The sequence below is a fragment of the Chionomys nivalis genome, chromosome 6, assembly GCF_950005125.1.
Source record: "Chionomys nivalis chromosome 6, mChiNiv1.1, whole genome shotgun sequence".
Taxonomy (NCBI): Eukaryota; Metazoa; Chordata; class Mammalia; order Rodentia; family Cricetidae; genus Chionomys; species Chionomys nivalis.
In genome coordinates, this window is record NC_080091.1 from 72,528,959 (window position 1) to 72,553,485 (window position 24,527).

The window sequence follows — 24,527 nt, forward strand, 5'->3', positions numbered from 1 at the left end:
CTTTGGAAACTGTCTGAAGTCATGAGCCATAATAAACCTTGACTCCCTGAGCTGTTTTTGTTAGGGGTTGCAGTTATAGCAAAGTAAGATGAAAGGTTCCCATGAATTCCTCACCAGCCTCCCTGCAGCTGTCGTGTTACAAGAAATGCTGTACCCACAGTTAAATCCAACCAAATTGAAAGGCAAAAAGGAGAACCTAGCATATCTCAGGTGACCGATGCCTCCACTCTGGAAGAAGTCTCATCACTTTCTTTCTTTTCCCAACACTTAATGATGTTGATAAAGTTGAAAAGGAATAAAGAATAAAGAACTATATTACAATAAATAAATTTATAAATAATATGATGATATAGAAGCATCCCTGATGTATAAAAGACTTATTTAATGTAAAAATGGTAAACCTATACATCCAAAAAGGCTTATCATTTAGAATATTACAGAGGAAACGTATTAAGAACAAAAAGAAAAAAATACTAGTTTAGAAAGTTAAACTGGAAGTTATGCACATAGGATACAATAATGAGCTGAGAGATTGTGCAGAGAATACCTTCCCATTCTATGCCTTTAGGCCATTTGCATTTGTTCGTTTTCTCTAAAAAACCAGGTTATTCTAAAGCTTTCCTGTGCAGTCAGCCATGACTTTTATTTGTTTTATTTTAATCTGTCTGTGCGCTTCATTTTAACACCTAGACTTAATGTTAATCCAATTACACAGCATTAGGCTAGCAGACCAAGAATGTCATTGACAGATAAATTATATCCACATTTCCAATTGGTTTTCACATGACTGGGTCTCCAAAAGGGAAATCTGACAAGATGTCAGAGGTGACAGGTTGCCCTTATCTCCCCAAGCAGCAGCATGTTATAGTGACCAGTTAGAAATGGAAACTTAAACAGTTCCTTATTCAGTGTGGTTTGGTATACGAGTCTGTAATATTTTCTAAGAAATATCAAAGGGTTCTTACCATGAGTCACCACCAGAAATGTAATGTGAACAAAAGTATCTAAGAAATAAATTGAAATTACCAAACACAGTTCTAGCTGGAACAGACTCCTTATTTATCCAGAAAGAAACTTGAGAAAGGATCACTGTCATAATACATGGGATATACGTCTGAATCATAAAATAGCCCATCTTCCGTCTGAGGTGGAAGTAAACTGTCATAACAATGTATTCACCTGCCAGGAAAATGAAGAAAATACATTAATGGTCCTGTAGGAAATTATTCATTCGCTTCATGCTCGTATGTTAGACTAACGATCAGCATTCCTAGCAAATCAATTGTCAATTATCTCTGCATATATCAATGAGAAGTGCATAGTTCCTTACTGTGGGCAGGAAAGCAAAAGAGAAGATGATATTGAATATCATTATTATTCAGAAAATGATATTTTCTATTTATAGATTAAGCAATTTAATAAGAAGCTATGACTTCAAAAGATGACAGTGTTTTCTGTTTTAAAGGTCTAATATGCTAAAGCAATTAGCTTTCATTTTCAGTATTTGTGTGTATGTGTGGTATATGAATATGTACATATTCATGTGTGTGCATGTGTGCACACGGTGTATGTTCACTTTCATGTGGAAGCCAGAGGTCAATGCTGGACATTTTGTGACTTACTCTGTAGCTGTCCTATTTCTTTATGCATCTACTTATTTATTTGTTTGTTTGTTTATTTGACTCCCAGTATGTCAGTGAACCTCAAGCTGGTTGACCAACAAACAGGATCTTTCTGTCTCTGCCTACACAGCGCTAAGATTGCTGGCACAAACCATCACAACCGGCTTTTCACATGAGTCCTAGGGATCTGAACTTGAGTTGTTATGCTTCCGCAGTGAGCACATTATCCACTGAGCAATCTATCCAATCACAATATTCAGCATTTTTAAAAGCAGAATTTATGCTTGGTATTTATAGAAAAGCAAATGAAAAATGTAAACACACAAACATACATACACACAAAATGAAAAGCTTAATTTTGGAAAGACATGAAACATAAATTTCTATGAAAGTTATATATATACAAATACATTTTACTCAAATGTATTTTATACCAGTACATGTACACACATGTAAAGAGAAGCTGTATTAATTATATTTCTACATGCAGCATACATAAGCAAAGATACAAAGATATCACAGAAATACAACTTTAAAAATTCAGGAAGTAAATAAACAATTTACAACCAGCTGACAACCAGTTTTACTAGAAGAAATATATACAGACTTATTTAAAATCCAGTGAACACTCATTGTTTAAGCTAAAGATTTATAAATCTCTACTCCCAGACATATTTTCAAACCCACAGATAGGAAAATCAACAAATTCAGAATGTCATAAGAAACAGAGGTACCCTGTTAGGAGGTCATTGCATTGTTTCATAATTAATGTGAAGAGGATATGCCAAAAATGATGATGCATGTGACAGGTACTGGAAAGACACAAGACACTGGAATTTGCAAGCATTGTGGCTGAGGTAGCAGAAAGATTGTAAGAGCATTGGGAGGTTTGCTGCAAGATTGTGTGTTTTCTAGATTGTGTCTCCTAGTGTAATACCGAAGCTACACCCATCATTATCATTATCATTATGACTGTTTAAATGTGAACTGAACAAGGGAGGTACCAATAGACATGCCAAAGCGAAGGGAGAAAACCCCACAAGGCTTCAACCCTACACAAGAACTATAGGCAACTCAAGAAAGCTAAGCTGGTGAAAGGTGGTCTTTCCCATGGAAGAGCACGCCAATTGATTGTCCAGTGCCAAATAGTCAATCTTGAAAATAACACATACACACACACATACATACAACATTATATGAGTTGAAAATGTTATATTTAGGAATAAACATGTTTATGCATACATAAATGCATGCGATAGCAATTGGTGAAAAAAAAAGAGGCCCTGAATTTGAAGGAGAATGCAGATAGGTATATGAGAAGGTTTTGGAGGGAGGAAAGGCATGGAGAAATGTTGCAATTATGATCTCAAAATTGAAAACTTAAAAAAAATACACATGAGATTGGGGGAGAGAAACAATGCCAACACTTTCGTAGCAGGGGACTTGGCTTCATACAAAGCAGTTTCAAGTGAGGAGGCTGCGACCCAAACTATTTCACAATGAACAGCCTCATGAATGAATTTCAACTGCAAAGAATTAAATTCTCAACATTTCTTGTCCCTTGCTTCGAATTCCTAAGCCACGTTTTGAGGTATGATGTATAATCAAAATCTTGTCCATATTTAAAGTATATGCTACTTAATGAGTTTAGAGGTGCGTATTCGACAGTAAAAATGACAGACTATAGTCTGTCATCCAGGATCCATCATCTCTAGAAGTTTCTTCTGAGCATCTTGCTTACTGTATTTTTGTGATAGGAACATCTATATATTCATCCTCTATTACAATTGTTAACAATATGCAGTAGGTGGCCAGTAGGTCCCTAGGGTTGCTTGTTTTGTGCGGCTGGAGTGGTGAGCTGTGTGCCTGGGAATATTTGTTTCTCCGGAACCCCTCCCAAAGCCCTAGAAGGCATCATCCTACTCTGCTTCCATGAGTTTGCCTTCTTTAGACTCATTCTCCTTCAGATTGGAGCTTTATCAATACAAATCTTAAAACAACAAAAGACACCCTTCCTCATTTCACACCATTGTTGAAGATCTTACAATAACTACCCAGGTTTGTTGTATTTTTTTACTAATACAGAACACAGAGCTTCTATGAATTTGGGAACTTGACATTTAATACCATTCAAATTACTTAAGCACATTATATTTACATGCTCCTCATTAGAAAAATACAAATGGCAACAGTACAATCTCCACAGATTGTTTATAAGAATTCAGTGTAAGGAAGGAATTGGGAATGACCCTGTAAGATGGTAACTACTGACTACATTTTAACTACCAATATTGTTTAAATACTGGTTTTAAAATGTCACACTGTGCCTGGCTCAATGGTACACCTTGAATTCCGGTACTAGAGAGGCTGGGGCTGAAGAAGCTTCATTTTAAGGCTATCTTGGGTTAAATAGCAAGCTTCAAGGCACCCTGGGCTATTTGAGATCCTATATCAAATAGACGGACAGGGAATCACTTATTGAAACCTAACCTTCAACGTGATATTAGCAACTGGTCTTTGATAGGTGATTAGCATATGAGGATGGAGTACTCAATGTCAGCATTCTCATTTATATCAAACAATCTTCCTTGGTAATCCCTCCCTGTACATGACTTAGGTTGAGGTCTCTTAGAAACCATGTACAAGGAACCAAGATCTCAGAAAGCACTGAGTCTGCAGGCACCCTAACTTTGATCTTTCTAGATCTTAGGCTTAAAAAAGAAGTTTGTTTTATTTTTGTGATATTTTTGTTGGAGGGATGCTGCTTGTTTTTGCCGGCCACCCCGCTAGCTTAAACCCCTGCTTGACCCATTAGCTCTAGCTTCTTATTGGTTAACTCATATTAGTTTAACCCATTTCTATTAATCTGTGTACCACTACGTGGCCATGGCTTACCAGCTAAAGTTTCAGCACATCTGACTCTGGTGGCGACTCCATGGCTTCTCCCTGACTTCGCCCTTCTTTCTCCCAGCATTCAGCTTAGTTTCCACTGCCTAGCTAAGTCTGCCCTGCTATAGGTCCAAAGAAGTTTCTTTATTCATTAATGGTAATCACAGCATACAGAGGGGACTCCCACATCATATTTTGGTTAAGATATCTTAATATAGTTTTAGTGAATTAAGATAACTATCATTAATGGTTATTCCTGGTAAAAATATGTATGAAAGAAATACCATTTTGGAATAAGCCATAAATAGCCAATTTTCTCATTAGATATGATGGAAGCTAAAATTTAAGATATTTCTATTCATATTTCAAAACCCAAAATCTCCAGTATAGCCACCCACCCACTTATATGACAATTTTAATGTGTACTCTAAATGTACTTTGTGAGCATGCTTTTGATTTTGGTTTTACTTTGGAACAAAGGGCAAAAATGGCACCATACAATTGGGTAATATTAAAAAAAAATTGAAAAGCACCACAAAATCAGAGCCAGACTTTTTCCTCATATTTTGTTAAAATGGTTTTAACATATTTTAACATTATTGGTTTTTGAGTCTGTACGAAAAAATCTATTCATTTCTCCTGTCTCACAAACTCAAAATTTATTTTATTTTATTTTATTATTATTTTTTTTTTTTTGGTTTTTTTTTTTTTTTTGAGACAGGGTTTCTCTGTGGTTTTGGAGCCTGTCCTGGAACTAGCTCTTGTAGACCAGGCTGGTCTCGAACTCACAGAGATCCGCCTGCCTCTGCCTCCCAAGTGCTGGGATTAAAGGCATGCGCCACCACCGCCCGGCCTCAAAATTTATTTTAAACTGAATTAAGAGTTTAAATATATCAGCTCGACTTCTCAGGAAGAAAATTCCCCTGAAAACACTGAAGATGTCAGTGAAAGAAACCAGACAAAACTCCATTGCTGATGCCAAGTGGCACATTGACTTTTGCCATTAAAAATTTCACTAGGAGGGAGCAGGGCAGATATCTTAGTTGACAAAATTCTTGCCATAAAAACATAAAGATATAAGTTGAGGCCACAATAAAAAAAGCACGGTGAGGTAACCCAGGCTTGTAATCTCAGAACAGGGGAAGCAGAGATTGGAGGATCCTGGGTCTCACGGAACTGAGTGTCTAGCTTTGTTAGCAAGCTCCAGGATGGTGAAGGATCAAAAAATAAGGTAGATGAACCCTGAGGACTGACCACCTTTGACTGGTCACATATTCACACCCATATCCACACACACATGCTTACATAAACACATGCATACACACACATGTATGAACAAATATGACACAGAGATGGAGAGGGAGAGGAGAGGAGAGAGAGAGAGAGAGAGAGAGAGAGAGAGAGAGAGAGAGAGAGAGAGAGAATATGTGCATGCAATCTCACCTGTGATAGATTTGATAGTTTCACTTGATACAGTCTGCCCAATTAGGTCATATTGAACTAAGCTAGAAGACTCCTTTGGCACCTCCACTGATTTCTCAGGGCCTTTGGTCCAGGTATAGATCATCTCACTCTTGGGATACGCGTCTGAACAAGAGCAGAGAGTGTGCTTACAGTCAGGACTCCTCCTTCATCCATCTTAAAAATCAACACTTAACGTGGCAAATGCTCAACAGAAAAGGGAAAACAATACTCGCTTTATCATTTTCAAACATGTTCATAAGTTAGGAAAATAGACAGATTAAACAAATTATAGGTTTCACTGTTTTTATGTCAAAAGATGGAATGGGGTAGAGAATAAAACTGAAACAACCATAAATCTATATTTGTGTCAGTGGAGGTGGTCATATTGCCATTCTAATAAGGCAGGTAGGTTGAAAAGCAGATAGTCCAAACCTCCTACACAGTTGTTAGATTCCTAATTCTTCACTTCTTATCTGTCCTTACTTGAACAATTCCATACAGCTCTGCCATCTAGAAATGTCCCAGATGCCACCCCTGGAAACACAAACAAAACCAAAGCAAATTCTCCTTGTGAGGGAGCTCTCCAGGGTCACCTGCTCTAGACTTTGCCTCTGGCCAATGTCCATGCTATTTGGAAACCATTCTGCAGGGTTCTGACTATGTTGGCTGCAAAGCTCCGCAGGGAATTGCACAGCCAGTCCCAGTACCTTCAGAAGCTTGCAATTAGGACACTTTCCCTTCTAACTTCAAAGACTCCTCCCCAGTGGCAATTTGAGTACATTTTCTGTTATTCCTTGCTCAGTGCAAATGGAGACCAGCTGCTTGCTTACCACTCTACCCAGAACAGATAGCTTGGCTCACGCACAAATAAGTTCAAAAGAACCGGAATGAATTATGTGTCATCCTCCCCTACAAACATCCCTAAAAAGGCTGAAATGCAGGAGGTCCCTGGTGAACTTGCATAATCCTACTAAAGGACTCCACACTCAGAGAGGTTTTCCTTACAGATGACCTTGAAAAATACACTGTGAAATTTGAGTTATCATCCAACATTACAGAGCTTCATGTCAGCATTTATCCCTGGAAGTGTATTCACAGTGTTATATATTTAAACTCATGTATACTTTATTCTTTTTTTGTTTTTGTTTTTGGATTTTTCGAGACAGGGTTTCTCCTTGGCTTTTTGGTTCCTGTCCTGGAACTAGCTCTTGTAGACCAGGCTGGCCTCGAACTCACAGAGATCTGCCTGCCTCTGCCTTCCGAGTGCTAGGATTAAAGGCGTGCGCCACCATCGCCCGGCTTTATACTTTATTCTTATATATGACTTTTTTTTACATCGGGAATCATCTCTTGGATAACTCAAATTAAATTAATAGTGTAATCTTTTTCTTGCATTGTCTTTCATATTCCTCTTATTGTAAGCATAATTAAATAGTGGTTTTCTCTTTCAAAAATTATTAAGAATTAATTTACTCAGCAAAACAGCAACAACAACAAAAACAGCTTACTGGTATGGTAAACCAAAATACTTTCCAAAAAATGATTCCTTATTCACATATAAAGCCTGAGATAGCATCAAGTTTGCTTTAGTCATCAAAGAGTGCTTCAAATGAGACCCAGAGAGGTCTTGTGAGGAGAAGACTTTCTCAGATGAGAACTATCTTTTATAAAATTCAAATTATTACAGTAAAAATGTAATTTTATTTCTGGCCCAGTAAGATCTTTGTGTATTTTTTCTGCTTTTATCTTGTCTTATTAAATCATTGGTCAGGGAGCAAATGGCTTTCTCTAGTCTCAAGTTAGCCCACTGAGTATTGTGATTACTAGGGTTATAAAAAGCATGGTGACTGCCGATTCTCATTAAGTCAAGCAATGAGCAATGAGAACAGCAGGCACCGGTTTCACAATCAGTGAAACGAAGAGTCTGAAGCAATAGTAAAAGCCAACATCTATTTTTGGGAGATTCTGATTGAATCGAATGTTGGAAGCAGACCTTACAAGAGCAATCCCATTTTGTTGCCATCTCAGAGAAAGGAGCTTGAGGAAAGGAGCCTTCATATTCTTTACTACCCACTCATGTGTTCCTCTTGCCTTCATCGCTACTACATTTTCCAAACACGTCTCTTCCACTTTTGCTCCTTTTGTGCCATGCTAGTCTAACCGACTGCCATCTTTGATCGCAGGAAAACAGCAGGCACCAGCTCTCCCATACTTCCATTCCAGCCTCTCTCCAGTCCATTTCCCAAACAGGGTGTAAAAAGAGGCCAGTCATTTCCCTCGGTTACATCTTTCAACACCTTCCCTAGCTTTCAGGTGGAATCACAATCCTTAATATAGTCAACAGTGTATCAGCCACTAAATTCTCTCATAGCTCAGCTAGACATTTGTGTCAGGTCAGTACTGTTACTAACAGTGCTACTTATGATATTTTAACTCAGGTTATTTCAGGAAAATAAAAAACTTTTTTTTTTTTTTTACTTTTCCCCAAGCCACCTTTAAGAAATTTTATTTGCTACTATTAAATCATACCCCCCCTCACAATGCCCTTTCTATGCTACACCTTGGACACATACAAACTGCTCCCAAATCCCTAAGTTTCACAAGTGTCCACAGGCTTATTAGTTATGACTCAGTCCTCAATAGCCATCTGTAAAAAGTAGGACTTTGTTTATAAGGTATCACTTTATATTTAAAAATTCATAATTTCCTAAACCTTGCACAATTTTTTCTCATGAATAAGGATTTAAATGCTGGGTAATTAAAATTGCACAAATACATGATTATGAGCTTGAGGAAGACAAACAGAAATTTGAGCAATACTTTTAATGTCACTTACAACTCCCAAATTTCAAAGGGCAGGCATGACCATCCATAGGAAAATCCACCAGTCTCATGGGACACTCCGCACTTATGGTGAGTCTATCATGGAAAAATGCAAGTAAGTCAAGTCAACCCTTCCTTAAAATTAGTATTAGAGATTCCTAAATTGAGAGATAGAAAGCAAGAAGGAGGGGAAGGAGGAGGGTGTTGGGGAAGATGGGTGTTGTGGATAAGGAATGTTAAAACAAGAAAGAAAATTCTATTACCTCATTGTGTATAAAATAGTGCCATTTCTCATAATTCTAAAAAGTTTATTTGGAGCTGTCATGTTGTGCGAGACAGATTTTTTTCCATTCCTGAAGAAAGTATCAGGGGTCCAAACTTTGGTGACCATCATATTGTTCAACCTCAAAATTTCAATGGGACCATCATATTTTAGTCTTTTGTCAATCCACGTCTGTCTGAAGAACACATCCATTGTATATTCCTAGAGAAGTTGGTTTGTGACAAAGTCAAGTCACAGGTGACTACATACATATATATGCAAAAGGTAATAAATTCTAACCTCTCCCAGTCATTAGAGACTACATCAGTGGAAATTAACAGAAGCAGAGATGATCTTAAATCAACAGAACAAAAAGATTCAGAGTTAAATATGCACACAATATCCGTCTTGATCCCTTCAGCTTCTGCATTTATAACAAGTAAATCACCATACACATAAGCCACTGAGGACTAATTACTGTAATTAAATAAAATCTGCCAACACCAGGTAATTTTGGGTGTACGTTACTTTATAGAAGAGGGCAAAAATCAGTTAATATGTAACAGGCATCACTACATAGTTGATCATAAAATTACAGGCATTTCTTTAAGATGAAGTCAACTTTTTTAAAAAAAAAAAGATTAATTTTGCTTTCAAAAGTGTATTAAAAATGCTTAAAGAATCCAGGGCTTCAAACCATTAGGAGCCTCAGGTCAAGAAAAATATAAAGTAGACTCGTTTGCCATTCTGTTTACTAAGTATATTTAATATAAGAGAGCACAGCTGAAGGGATGTGGACTTTCTGACAAATGCTGGCCCTCTTGACCTCTTTAAGCATGAGAGGGAAGGATGGAAATCAAGGCTGGGAGGCAAATAACTGAGGCAATGGGGAAACAAAAAGGCTAACAGAAATGTAATATTGTGCACACTATTAATCCATATCTAAACAACTGACGATCTCCCATTTTCTTCTCCTTTGTAGCTTCCATAGAAGGGATTGGTGTGGGAGTAGTACAAGGAAAGATCCCTCTGTTGAGAAAGATTCCAAGTCAATACATACTAAAAATGATAACTCTGGGGTGCAGATGAAATATCTTGCTCTCTAGAGAATTTTAAGTTTAATTAAGCATTGGCTTTGTGTGATTCACAATATAATAAATATTAGTTGACTCTTTCTGACCTATTTTTTTTTCAAAACTCCAGTTTCTCAGATACCTACCATTTCAACATCAGAAACGGGTCCAAAGCTGGTGACATATATGTCAGTTTTCACTTCTGTAACAGGACCTAGTAAGTATGAAGTAAATATGTGTGAAAAAATAATTACCAACATTACAGCCTTGGAGGACTAGATAATTAATAAATGAATACTGACACAAAATGTCATGTTTTTACATGCATCTTGAATTTTCAGTGAGATAAAGAATCTCTCAAAAAATAAAAGGAGTGTAAAGTTCAGTTTAGAGTGCACATCCAAATCAAGCCAAAAGTAACAATAGAGAAAGAAAAATGGTGCTTGCTCAAAAGGCAAATAGACATCCCAACTACTTACCAAGTACCTGTTTCTACAATGATACATCATTCCTGGGCACTGGGATAAGAAGCAGTGCAGATACACACGAGCTTTTAGCCTTAGTAATTTTTTTTTTTTAAGAGTTCATCATCTGATTGGCTTCTAGCAAGAAGTGAGCTGTTCAGAGGAAGAAACAGCAGGGTGCAGAAGTGAAGAGGACCAAAGCTGTAAAGAGTGAGTCTTTGGGGAGTTGGGGATGCTTATAAATAACTTCCAAAATGATTACTGTCACCTTTAACAATAGGAACACTATCCATGGTGATTGGGATCCATGACAAGGTCTTCGGTCAGTGACAACCATTCAGGCTGCACCACCTGTTGGCTGTGTGATCTTCAGCAAGTTACTTAACTGCTTGATTGCAGCACCCACACCTGTCTCACAGATTTTTTTATAGCAATCAAATGGAATGCTGAGCACAGAGCTTTCTCATCCAAAAGCGCATTCCATATTAGTTTCCCTCTATTGCTACTGAGATTCTCCACCATCTAAATAAATCTTTATCATGAGCAAGTATGTGCATGTTTAGCCCGGAGGGAAACATGGTAAGAGCATGATGCTGATATTGCTGACACAGAAAGCAGACAAAAAAATACCACCACTCTCCAGGTTTAGAAATATGCTTTAAACCAAATAATTTTTGTAGTTCAGATTTAATTCATAACCCTTCCTAGTTGTACAGCTTTAGTCCAGTAATATATCATCAAATGCAAAGATTTTAACAAATATTAAACGTATTAGATGCAAATCAATTTCCAAAGACATAATATGTTCATAATGTGTTCAGTTATAACAGTAGTTCTTATAGATAATTCAGCATTTTACCACCCATGAAAATATAAAAATTGTTATCCTCCTGAAGACTGTTTCCTTAAATAATGGTTTAGAAAGCTGCACGGTCAGAGGCTACATACTCGATAACTGGATACTATAGCATTTGCTATTAAAATAGAATATCACTTGGATACAGGTTGGGAAATTGGTTTTATGCCAAAAACGGGAAAGCACAATTGGTGTCACTTAAGGCTCTAAGTCTGAATTCAATCTCCAGAAAATGAATCTAAATATTTCTCCCTCTACAGCCTGGCGACGAGGCCACATGGAGACAGAGAAAATGAGGAAGAATGAGATATTATTTATGGAATAAGTATCCTAAGAAACTTAGGTTTTGGAATTATAACAAGAGGCAAATTATAGCACATGCTTTTATTTTTACACCATATAAAATGCACCTCTTTCAAGCGATAGAAGTTAATTAAGTTTTGGTTTGAATGAGAAACTAGAATCAACATCCAAATGGTAATAATAAGCTCATTACAGCCAAATTAGTCCAGAAATAAGTAATCCAGGAAGCAAGTAATTCCTAACTTTTTGAACCCTAGGAGATAGCAATTTTATTCAAATTGGCTCAAAACTGCTGTCATTTCCTTAGCAAAAATTACAAAGGTATCAGAAAGCAGAAATGCTGTAGTTACAAGTGAGGGCTCCAAAGACAAGCTCACATAAACAACTAAGATTGACAGTGTCAGTAAACATGAGCTATTTTACCAGACTCCTGGTAAAAAACAACAGTTATTTTGAAGATAGATTCAAGGTAGTATTGCTCAAATGATATTGGAGAATATCCTGAACAGACTGGGAAAGTGGAGGTTGTTGGATACAGCTTCAGATCTTCTGACTTAGTAGGAATAAGGTTGGACCTGATGATTTGCAATTCTAAAATAGTTCCAAAAGGAGACAGTCCAGTTTACTATTGTTTACAAACATCCACTCAAGCAGTTTCTATACTGTATTTACAATAGTTTTCTATGAAATACTGACACTACAAATGTGTCAAGAGAGTGAGTGTGGCAGGGGCAGGCAGGAGAAGAATGGGAACAATATTTTTCATTATTAATGCATTGTAAACCATGTTAGCCTATGTTAATTCTATGGATGTAATCATCCCATGATAATAAAAGATATTGCTAAATTCTCATCTATCTAAATTCTACTATTTTTTCAATAGTTCCAAAATACTGTTCTATGTTCAGAATTAGTCTTTGTGTGTGACATTATCTGGCATTTGCTTATAAGATTATACTGCACTTTAAGACTGAGTTAGATTCTAAATGTACCTGACTAGCAGAGGGATTTTTTAGGGCATCCATTCAATAAATATTTGCCTAAGCACCAGCTACATGGACAGGTTATAAAGGAGTTCCCTGTCAAGAAGATACCATGCTACTGGGAGAATCAGGGAGTAAGCAGAAAAGAAACAAATGAAATAAAATGAATGACAGCTGTTATTTCGGGATGGATACAGGCAGGTAGGAAAAGAAGAGGCTGTGAAAGGAATTCCAGATCTGTGTTAAGAATCACTTTTTCAAAGCATTCACTTTCAAACTAGTCTGGAGCATATACATGACCTGGAAGCATTGGAACAAACAACAGCAAGTGACGAAGGATGACAGTGGGTATAGGTCTTCCTATTTTCAAGGAAAAGAAAAGAGACCAGTTGGAACAAAGCAAAGGATACTGATAGGAAACTGAAGTCACAAAGAGAAATAAAACCAGGGTACCATGAACAGAGCATCCACCTACTCTGAGCCTCCCCCTTTTTTTAAATGGCATCCTTTAAGTAATGCATGCTACAGTGAATACTATTTAAACTACAAGCAACAGAACTTTCAGAGTGACAAGGAATGACCCAGAGATGGAAAAGAAGACTTCTGTGGACGAAGTTATATTTCCCACATTCACATATTGAAATCCTATTTCTCAGTAACTTCTAATGACTATTTTTAGAGGTAATGCTCTAAAAATGTAATTGCATTAAAATGAGATTTTTTAATGGTACTTAATCCAATATGAGTGATTGATTGCTTTATGAAAAAAGGAGATTAGAACATAGACATGCACTGAGAGAACTATATAAAGACAAAGAGGAGACACCTTTTCCATGCCAACAAACCAAGCTTACTGAAGTCTTGATATCTTCAGAGTTGAAAAATAAAAAGTAAGTTCTGTTGTTTAAGCTACTAGTCTGCATACTTTGTTAAAGTAACCCTATGAAGGTGAGCCTATAAAAGAACATTTTCCTTTTATTCCACCCTGGGTTTTTTCTTTGATATCAAGTTTAGCTCTGACATGAATGTAGGCTGCCCTAAGGAGTTTGACTTGTACCCCATAAATACTGACAGACCATCAAAGACTTGAAACAAGGAAGGATATGATTGAAATATACAATTTTTTAAAAATCACAGAGGCTCTTGAATGTGAATAAGTTATAGGGGGCAAATAGCAGACAGTGTCTTCTAAGAGGTCATCAACCTACTTAAGCTGATGGGACCAGAGTAGAGACTGGGAATAGAAATGGATAAATCAAGTGGCATGTAATGCCTACAATGAGAAATAAAAATAATTATTATGTAGTTAAGCTTTAGTTTTATGTCAGAGAAGATGCCACGTTCATTCCGTACGACATTTCATCTTTATCGCACCCTTAGAAGGTGCTATTATCACTATCATGAGAATTTTATGTATCTGGAAACTGGGTTCAGAGAGGCTAAGGCAGAATTCTAACTCTTCCTTGGGGCTGCCAAGATGTGTTCTAGTTTCACTACATTAAATTATACCATAAAATATTTAGCCAGTTGTCATTTAGCTAAACATGGAAGTTTATCACACAATCTCAGTTGTGCATCCAGCTATCCCTACATTCTCTTTGTTCAACAATAGGTTCTAAATTATATTCTTGTGGCCCTTTGTGTCTTCCTTCAGTCTCCTTGAATCTGTGTTTTTAGCATTAGCAGTTGAGATGAAATTTCAGTCTCTTTCAAAGTCCCAAACTAGCACAGTGCTTTGTAAATATGAGGTGCTAATAATTGTTTCATTGTGTTTCTAATATCATTAATCATGATTTTTTTCAAAGCTTCTCACAAATTTCAAATGTTAAGACTTATGTGCTACATGAGTTAAGCTAAAAATATTTCCCGCTTAAAGCAGAAACTGTCTGATTTTTATTTGTATTCTTTCATACAAGCAAACTGCCATGTAAAACGCAATAGGTCTCCGATAAATCAGTTGTCAATGAATAATGGTAGCTAAGCAATTAAGAACAATTGGAGACACTTCCTCTAATGCTACTATTTAGGATGTTCAAATCAACCTTGCAAAGTGGATAGTTGCATAGAAACTAGACAATACGAGCTTGGAAAGATTTCTTCCCCATAACTGTAGATATATTTGGGGAACATCAAAGACACTTTTTTTTTTCACAAAAACCCTACTTCTTTGGTATTGGGGAAATTTTAAAAATTATTTTTTAAAGTCTTTTGTGGAGAGACACTTTTGACCCTAAGAATTTGTTAGGCAAAGAAAGTAATCTTCATCAAGAGTCAACACACAAAGCTGTTAATATTAACTTCAGGGAAATAAATGGTCCTATCAAATTAACTTGCTGGAAGGCAATTAAGAAAGTATCAGATAATCCTCTACTGTTTATTCAACAGTCAAAGAACCAAAGTACATCAATCCCTAATATTGTCTCCAATAATGATATACAGTTTACTGTCATATCATAAAATAAAATCCTGTTTGACTGATTTGAGGACTAGTTAATCTTAATTCTCCATAGTGTCTCCGCAGCTATTCTCCTTAGGAAACATTCCTGCTTTTCAGCCCTTCACATTATACACACCTTCATCTTACAAAGTGCCAGTGCTATCCAAAACTAAAGAGACTTTAAGAACTTAGTTGGCTCCCTATGGGAAGCCTTACCCTCTCTGAGACGCTGATGGGGGATGGGGTGGGTGGAAGGTGGGGGGAACAGAAGGAGGGAAGGATGAGAGAACTGAGATTGATATGCAAAAGGAGAAAAGATTGTTCCAAATAAATAAATAAATAAATAAATAAATAAAATACCAAAAAAAAATAAAAGAATTTAGGTATAACACAACAGCAACAACATGTAATACTCAGGGAAATTGTAAAGACATTTCTAATTTTGCTTGCTATTAGCAAGACGTAGAACTATTACATTTATTGGATATTACACAAAAATGGATACCCACTGATTTCATCAACAGAGCAGGAAATAGCTCAGAGTTCTAGAAGCTTCTTTGCCTTAAAAGACATTAAAAATTAATGTCTTCTACATTTTATGATTCTTCTATCAACATTCTCTTACTTTATATACAACAAAACTCTTCAATAACAGGAACAAAAAGCACACTACAGTAAGAATAAAACATGAAGACAAAAATTTATAAAATAAATATCCCTGCAGTCAATAAAGGATTTAAAATATTTTTAGCAATATTAGAACATGATGGAAATAGTGACTATTAAAATTCTTTCAATAAAATACCATTTAAAACACTTCTATTCACACACACACACACACACACTTTCCTGCTGCTAAAGTATATGTGGATACAGAATTTATTTTTATTGTAAAAGGGAGTTTAATTTTGTAAACTCACCATGGAAAAACAGTTTGGCATTATCTCTTCAAGCTGAACTCCTACTTACACTAAGATCCAGAAAAATCCACTCCTTGATATATATGCAAAAGAAACTCTTGCACATTTACAGCAGAAAATTTGGGCCAGAATATTCACAGCAATACAATCTGGGAAACAAGCAAAAAAACCTACTGCCAACAGAGCAGACAAGTGAAACAGTTCTTATGCAATGCGAACATCACATAACAAGCAAAGGGAGGATCAATAGCACGATGCAACAGAAAGAATGCATCTTAACATTGCATTGAACTTAATGATGCATCAAGTTCAATGCGTAGCAAAAGTTAAAGCAAGTTATACAGCAAGTTAAAGATAATTAAATGCTTTAACTATACCTTAAAAATAAGGATAACCTAAGACACCCATTAGAGAAAAGCTATGGAAGAAAAGAATAGAGTAATAATGAGGGAGAAGAGAAATAGAAGGATAGGACTGAAGAAATGTATAGCAAATTGCAAGTCTATACTAGTGCCTGCTTTTGGGCTGCACACTGGTTAACTGCTATGGTTATTATATTTTAGCATATAAACAAATGGATAAATGAAAAGAAGGTTATGTGCCAGTTATAATGGAAATGTATTATTAAACAAACTTCATCATGTGTACCCAAGGAGCCTTAAAATATATTCAAAAAGGACTAAAATATAAAGCAGCAATATGTAATGACAAATGTTTTCATATAAAATCTAAAGCCCTGCTGAAACTTTACCTAAAACCACAACAATTCACTAATATCCTATTACCTATATTTGATATGGTTTATAGCATGATATACCAAGTGCATCTGTGTGTTTTTATTCCACAGAAACTTTAAATATCTGACAGTACTAACATATTTGTTTTCTTATAAACTTGTAAAATGTGGTCTTTCTTCCATGTACCCCTTCTCTCCTTTCCAATATGTATCTATATTGCACTAAGTCATTACCAATAGCAGACAATTTATAATATTTCTAATCTTAAAAATAGCTATTTCCATATATTCCAAATAAGTATTTCTACATTACTTAAAAATATCCTTTCCACATATAAATTTCTGGAAAAAAAATCAGTACACACTGCTCCAAATCTTCCTTCCTGTCCCCTCCACTCTCTGCTGTATTCTTAGTCACTGAAATTTTTGTCTGCACCATGAATGTCCACCTAGCAATTCCATTGTTTTCACTAACATTCAAAACTATGTTTTTTTCTCCCATTTCTAAAACTAAGTTCTGTTTCATGAAGCACAGTAATATCTTATGTTCAATATTTAGCCTGCATTCTCAAAGTGACAACCAGTGAGTATGTCTTTTGCCAACAATAACTATAAAAAGAATGATTTCAAAAAAATTGGTCATTTGATTCTACCAGCTCCGTTTCTCTATCCACTCGTACAAATGCCTCCAGGTAAACTTCTCTATCTCTCCCCCCCCCCCATGCTACAAAACTGTTTTTGTCAACGTTATCTAAGTCATGCATACCACTGAATATAGTAGTTAATTTAAGCCCATGTCTATATTGATCTGTTTGTTGTAAACTATAATTTTTCCCAAAGTACGCAAGCCCTCTTATTCTCCTGCTATTATATCACAGAATACTGTTGCTCAGACTTTCCTAGGAGAAATTACTCTTCTTTTTTCCATGCCTGTTAACATTGGAAGCAGCAGAAATCAGTTTTTATGCCTTTTCTTTGCCATCTTTAATCTCTTGGAATCTCTTTGTTCTTAAGACTTCAAATACCATGTGCGTTGACATACTCACTACCTCTAAAATGCAAACTTCTCTCTACTTGATATCTAGAAACATAAATTTATTATATACACATGGATATCATTCTTCCATGTCTCTACAGGTCTTCTACTATCATCCTAACAACTGTGTTACATATATATATATATGTATATATATATATGGTATGTGTGTGTATATACGCACATATATATATATGTATTGCTCAGCCTCATTTCTTGTATTTTCTCACAAACTCTGCATTACAACTGTCATCCTTCATCTTAGCAAAATAGAGACAGAAGACAACTGAGAGATTACTTAGAAATGGAGAGATTACTCTGTAACCTGCTTGTACAAAGTGTTAATCATCTCTTGCCGGATTGAATGTGAAAAACTCCAACCATCTCTGCTTCTTTCCGTTCTTAACACAACATTCCTAGTGAGCCTTTAAAAGTTTATCAATCCAGGATATGCCCCTTATATAATCCTTTCTAGTCTTGTCTGGTCTGACTCAGAATAAAAGCAAAGTCTACAAGCATGCTTACAAAACTTTATACAACCTTTTCTTTGTTATTGTCCCTTCTTCTTCAACACTTTCATCTACACTGTATCAGCCCTGACTTCCAGCCTCCACAGAACTGTACCCAGATTTCCTGCTCACCAGAAGACCCCACCCCAAACAAGCTTCCTGGTCTTATCCACTGATGTTCAATGCTCAGGTATTACTTTATCAACAAACGCTTCCTAACTGTGTAGTTAAAACCATGTCCCCATATTTTATGTTCACTGATGCCAGACACACTGCACACTGAATAGTTCACTTGTTTTATGACTTGATTTCCTGCCTCTTCTACTAGCAAGTGAGCCTGGAAGCAGAACTTGGACAGTCCCCCATAGCTTTAAACACTACACTTGCTCAGTCTCTTAGAATAGAAATCATGGAGCTATTTTTGCTTTCCTTGATCATTCATATTAAATATTCCATCACTTTTGTTGAATTAAAGTCCCCAAAATATCTTCACTGTCCATTTATGTTCATCCTTCCTACATCTGCATCATTCCATGCAGCTATCTACATAATGAATAGGAATTACAACAACAAGCAAACTCTGAAACACAAAAGCTTCATCATATGTCTCGTGTTTCCTCTGTTTCTAAACCTTTCTTTACATATCAACCAGACGGGTCCTTTCACAGCCTAAATTGTGTTAAGTCAAAGACTTACCTAAAGAACTTCAGTGATATCCAAGTTTATTAAGAGAATTATTCAGGCCACTTTATAGGAAGACCTTTTATAAGCTGGCTTCTGCTTACTATCCCAACCCAATACTCTAATATTCCTGGCCCTACTTTCAAACAAGAAGTGTACCAGAAAGCTTTTATTCTCAAAATCATATCAATCTATTGCCCACTTTTTCAGCTTTTACTTGATCTGTTTGCTTGTTCAGTTGGTTTGGTTTTATTGGTGGTTTGTTTGCACAACAATAACTGTTCTCTTACCCCGTCCCTCCTGGCACGCTTTGCTGTCAACTTGACTTTCTTGGCCATCATTTCTATGCAGACTAGATTCCTCTCCCGTCTTATTTTCTATCTTGGTGCTGATTAATTTTCCTGCAGCATTATCATTTACTGATTTTATCTATTTATTTTCCTTAAAGGTAAGACAATGAGGACGAATTTTGGGTTTAAAACCTGTCTTAAGAATTATATAGTACTTCTTTTACATAAAACTGTATTTGCATACTGGTATAACAAATGAATCAACAAATGACTCTGGAAATGATGGTTTATCTTTCTGTTCCTCTATTTGAAATGTTCATTCTACCTAAGATTATTAATTACAGTTTGGCATTCAACTAATAGAGCTAGCACATGACAAGGGAACTTTCAGACTGAGATACAGATCATCTGAAGACATCACTGTCAGGGACACTTACCAGGCTCACCTAAATGAACATGAGCTTCCATGTTTTCTTCTCCATTTTAAATATTATTAAAATTTGTGATACAAAGTTCTTACTTTTTTCTCTGTTGGTTAAGGATATTGCTTATTTATCCTTAGCTAAGTAACAAGGCATATTCAGGACAACTCGACTCCTAACTTACAGTATTCTGCAAGGGACCCTGAGAAATAGACATACCCATCAGCTGTCTGACTAAGGACTTAAAGATGTGGTAGGAGGTGGGACTTTGTCAATTACTAGTTTTCATTATGTTGGACAGTTAAATCGAACTTCTCTCAGCCTCTTTTCTAGCAGAGGGATGATGCCTGCCCTGAACATCTCTGCTTCTGTAATAATCGTCTTAAGATTATATATGAAAATATTTTTAAGAGCACAAAGAACTCCGTTAATATGAAGTCCTACTAAACTAGTGAGCAGCCTCATAAAATTGACGACAGTCTTCTGTTTCCTTATCAGAAAGGTTATGGAAGAGGACCTAAAACAACCACCTATATTGAAGTGTTGATTATTTGAGATTATGTGTCCCCCCAAAAGACTATTATGTGTCCCTTAGATAAGTGAAAAATGGGGAGAGACAGGATCCCTAAACTGTCCTCCTGTGGCCAGGTATTTAGTCTTATAAAGCCATACAACTGTGTTCAAAGTGGACAAGGGACAGAAGGAATGACTTTCTACTTCCTTTGTGACAAAGTCAACTTGGTGCCACTTCTAAGCAGGAACAACTACGTCAGCATGATAGGAACTGACTCATCCGAAGCTGAAAGACTTCTGCCCTTCAGAAGTCCATTCCAGTTTCTCCCAACTGCCCTGCTCTGCTCACCTTTCTTCCCCAACAGGGGAATGTGGAGACAAGAGAGAGGAGCTCCTGGGGGGATGAAGAGGGAGAACCATTTCAGTTCCCTTTATCTCCCCACAGCAAGCTGTGCTGCTGAGTTAAAAATACATAATTTGGTTTCCAAATCTATTTCAACCTCTGCCTGGCCTACTGAGTAGTCACAAACCATCCAATTTCAATTCACATCTTTGCTTTTAGCTTTATTTTAAATGGAACAGAGCTAAGTTGTATAAACAGATAAAAAGTAAATGTCCCACAAAGAGCTGAAATGGGATTAAAGGAAGTAGGAAGCCAATCCATATTTACAGTATACCTTGGCCAAAATATGAATGGTTTTCATCTTATTTTTAAAATGCCAAACTTTCTTCAAAGTATAAAATGTCATGTCATATAAGAGATGAAAGTTGTGGCATATAAAGTTATGTGATAACAATAATGTTTCCTTTTATTTTAAGTAGTTCACAATTAAAATTTCATGTGAACAGAGAATTCACATATTGCAGGTGATAATTATCACCCTTCTGTCACATTTGGAATACTACATGTTTACAGAGACTGTCCCACTTCTGAAAAGTCAGTCATCTGACCACAAATACTCATGAGCAAAGGAAAAAAATTCCTAATTTTGTGCCTTGTGGTAATTTCATTAGCAATTAATGACCTACTAGGGCTTAAGGTAAAATAACTGCAACCCTGCCCCACAAATATAGCCAGGTGAGTGGGGATGCAGATCATGCAGCAATGTCAACTAGGATGAGAGATAATGGCCTTGAGACATTTAGCAGCATTGCAGTTGACCCGAACCCAGCACTCACGTTGTGGTCTACACAGTACTATAGGAAGAGGACATGGTAAAGATGCTCCTGTATGGAAGATTCCCGTCTTCTTTTCTTAAGTTGTCTTACAGCCAAGAGAACATATTTTTACTTTCAACACTTACTAATAAAGTCATATAGATCCAGCTATAAATTGTGCTTTCATTTATGAATATTTAAACTACATGAGTTATATTTTTCATATTTTTATATTTGAAATGTGAAGTTTAAAACCCTTCTGGGAAGATAAAGCCTCTTTTATTGACATAATATAGTTTCAAGTGGTATCACATCATCTAGAGAATTCTCCACAAAACTATTTTTGACCTCAAATGATAACTTTCTCGTCACTTATGAGAGCTCGCACATTGGCAAATGATTCATTTCCCTAATGAAGTCTCTTTTCAAATTTTCATGAAGGCAGATAGATGCGGGTAACCTATGCCTGGAAAGACAACAAGGGAAAAAAGCAGGAGAAACTTCCATCTGTCCCATCCACCTATAACACTGTCAATATACAGACACCCAAGGAATCTGCTCACTCCATTACAAAACATTTGCCATCAAATCCAGAAAAGAAATGGGATGGGGCAGGAGACCAGATCGCAGTCCATCACTTAGGTGCTGTGTGCCCTGTCAAATTCTCCCTTGTCTGTAGTGCCCTCATTTGTCTTGTCTTCCAGAGAGCCACCTCCCGATTCTCCCCAAGTCTACTTTGTCCCATCATTGCTTCTCACTCTGTCTACAGTCCTTCTTCCTCAGATCCCATGTGTTCTCCACTCCAGGATCCTATTTTATCTCGTCTCCCACTCTCTCCCTCCTCTGCAGCCTCAATCCAAGGCAGAGAGCACCGCCCCCCACCAAGCTTTAAGTTCACCTTTTACTCATCCCACCACTCAGTGTGGAACATCAACTTAATCTGCTGGATTTCTCCTGTAAATACAAAATGCTAACCTGTGCACAAATCCATAAACTCTACTTGAATCAGCCTAACTTTTCAAATCTGCCAAATGGGGAAAGTCACAGCTTCTTGGAGTTGCTGTGAGAGTTGACAATAATGTATGTAAAATGCTGATCTAGTTGAAATTAATTAAGTAAGTAATAGCAATGGTCGTTATTGTTACCATTCCTATCATTTCAAGAATTTTGACGACTTTAAGTCTGAGGCCTTCTTTAACTCATTTACAGTAGAAAGGACAGGGACTTGGTATTCAGAAGAGTGAGCCAAGCCAAGCAGTATCTTAGCAAGTCACTTTCCCCTGATGAACTGGCCTGCTGCAATGGCTGAGGTGAATTCTATCTGGTTTCCGTGCATTCAATGCCTAGACCCAAACTTGCCATGTAGCCAACTATTGAATATAAAAAGGAAATAGGGTAAGAGAAAAATGTGCTGTGAATGTGTCTCTGTTGAGCGCTTTACAGGTACTGATTGGAGGAGGAAATAAAGCTAAACACTCCTGAAGCATTAGAGGAGTAATGTGAGCGACCAGCACCCCAAAGAAAGTGAGAAGATAGTAGGAAAGGACTGGGTTCCCCAGCAGAGAAGCCAGCTTCAGCTTCATGCCCCAGATTCCTGTCCTAGGCGGAACACAGGGTGAACCTTTGGCAGAGGGAGGGACACTTGGGAGGAGAGAAGACCTGAAGCCAGCTACCTCCAGTGCAACAATGTACCTGCTCAAAGTGGACAGATTCAAGGAAGCAAACCCCATGCTGTGGCTCAGAGAAGACAGGCAGCGACAGTGCAGCGGATCTGAGTTCATTTTTGACTTTCCAGTCTCCCCCATCCTGCATTCAGGTCTCAGGAGGTAATTAGTGTGGGGGAGGCCAAGCTCCTGAGGGGGCGGGGAGATGGGAAAGTACGGGTGGAGGCGGTCTTCTTGTCATAGGTCTCACTGAGAAGAGGAAGAGAGAAAGGGGGGAGGCGCTCGAGAGAATGACTGGTTTTCATTTTTGCACGTGAGGCGCACCTAATGATATTTCCACAAATAGACAAACAGACCAGAGACGGACACACAGAGCACACTTGCGTGTTTTGAAACAATCCGTACCCCCAAATCCAGGACGCAGCCTGTTGTCATAACCATCCAGCAAACTGTCCAGGATACGGGTAAAATTTTCCGGGCACAATTTCTCGTCCTTTGAGTTCTGTCCTGGGGATTCGTTTAAACTGCAAGTGCAAAAATAACGGGGGTGGAAAAGACTATTTTAAGAATGAAACTGAGAACAGGTGGAAAAGGGGTTGCCTTCTAGGGAAAGAGTCGCTGGCCTTAGCTAAAGGAGGGTTGGGGGTTGGGGTATGAAGAGCCAAAATGGTCAGAAAAAGCGTGTCCTGGGCAGTATGCACCCCCAGACTGCAAGTATCCTCAGGCAGCATGTACCCCAGCACCCGCGCTTCCTGCACCCAACTGCCGACTTCTCTCGGTCAACAGAAAGCTTGGCTTTAGCCCATATGATACTGAAGACAGGAAGATCTCAGGGAAGGATGAGTGGTCAAAGGGGTGCTGTGGATCTAGACACTTGACCACCTTTCCCATGTACCCTTACCCTATGACATCCTCCCACCCCACCACCTCCGGAACTCACCAAGCAGCCAGGCACAGGAAGTGCAGGAGGGCAAGGCTGATCCCGGAGCACAGCGCGATCGCGGGTACCTTCTGGACAGAAACCATCTTCGCAACATGCCATACTTTAAGCCTGTTCACGTTTCCAGGCTCTCGAGATGCCCTGTGCAGGGTGCGAGGAGAGGGCAGAGTGGCTCCCGCGGCGTGCGCACACTCGCGCTCACACTCGCCCGCGCTCACACTCGCCCGCGCTCCGCCAGCCCAGCCGCGGTGGGCGTGTGTGTGCACGCGGCCAGGGGAGGCGGGACCTGCGCGCCCGCCCCCTCCCTCGCCGCTCGCGCCCAGTTCGAGCGGAGCCTGGGCTCAACTCCGCACCTTGTCGCTCCTTCACGCGCTGCTCACCAGTGAACTTGGGAGCTCCTGCCACGAGAAGCTAGGCAAGTTTGATCCAACCTGTAACTCAGGGGACACGACCCCCACGGTCGTTCGTCCCTGCTCTGGGTC

General features: G+C 37.9%; 1 protein-coding gene across 3 annotated transcripts in view; it reads right to left on the reverse strand.

Moving 5' to 3' along the window:
* Gabra4 (gamma-aminobutyric acid type A receptor subunit alpha4) overlaps positions 1-24,460 on the reverse strand; it is a 76,990-nt gene extending 52,530 nt beyond the window's left edge. The window contains exons 1-7 of one of the 3 annotated variants that reach the window (XM_057772165.1): positions 24,046-24,443; positions 23,511-23,629; positions 10,280-10,347; positions 9,062-9,282; positions 8,812-8,894; positions 5,955-6,098; positions 1,027-1,179 (exon numbers count right to left, since the gene is read on the reverse strand). In XM_057772165.1, coding sequence (XP_057628148.1) covers positions 1,027-1,179; positions 5,955-6,098; positions 8,812-8,894; positions 9,062-9,282; positions 10,280-10,347; positions 23,511-23,629; positions 24,046-24,131 — 874 coding nt within the window. In that variant the 5' untranslated portion in view covers positions 24,132-24,443. Of the gene's footprint in view, positions 1-1,026; positions 1,180-5,954; positions 6,099-8,811; positions 8,895-9,061; positions 9,283-10,279; positions 10,348-23,510; positions 23,630-24,045 lie in introns of all 3 variants that reach the window. The other 2 variants (XM_057772166.1, XM_057772167.1) reach the window with 2 other exon arrangements.
* Positions 24,461-24,527: the final 67 nt, after the last annotated feature.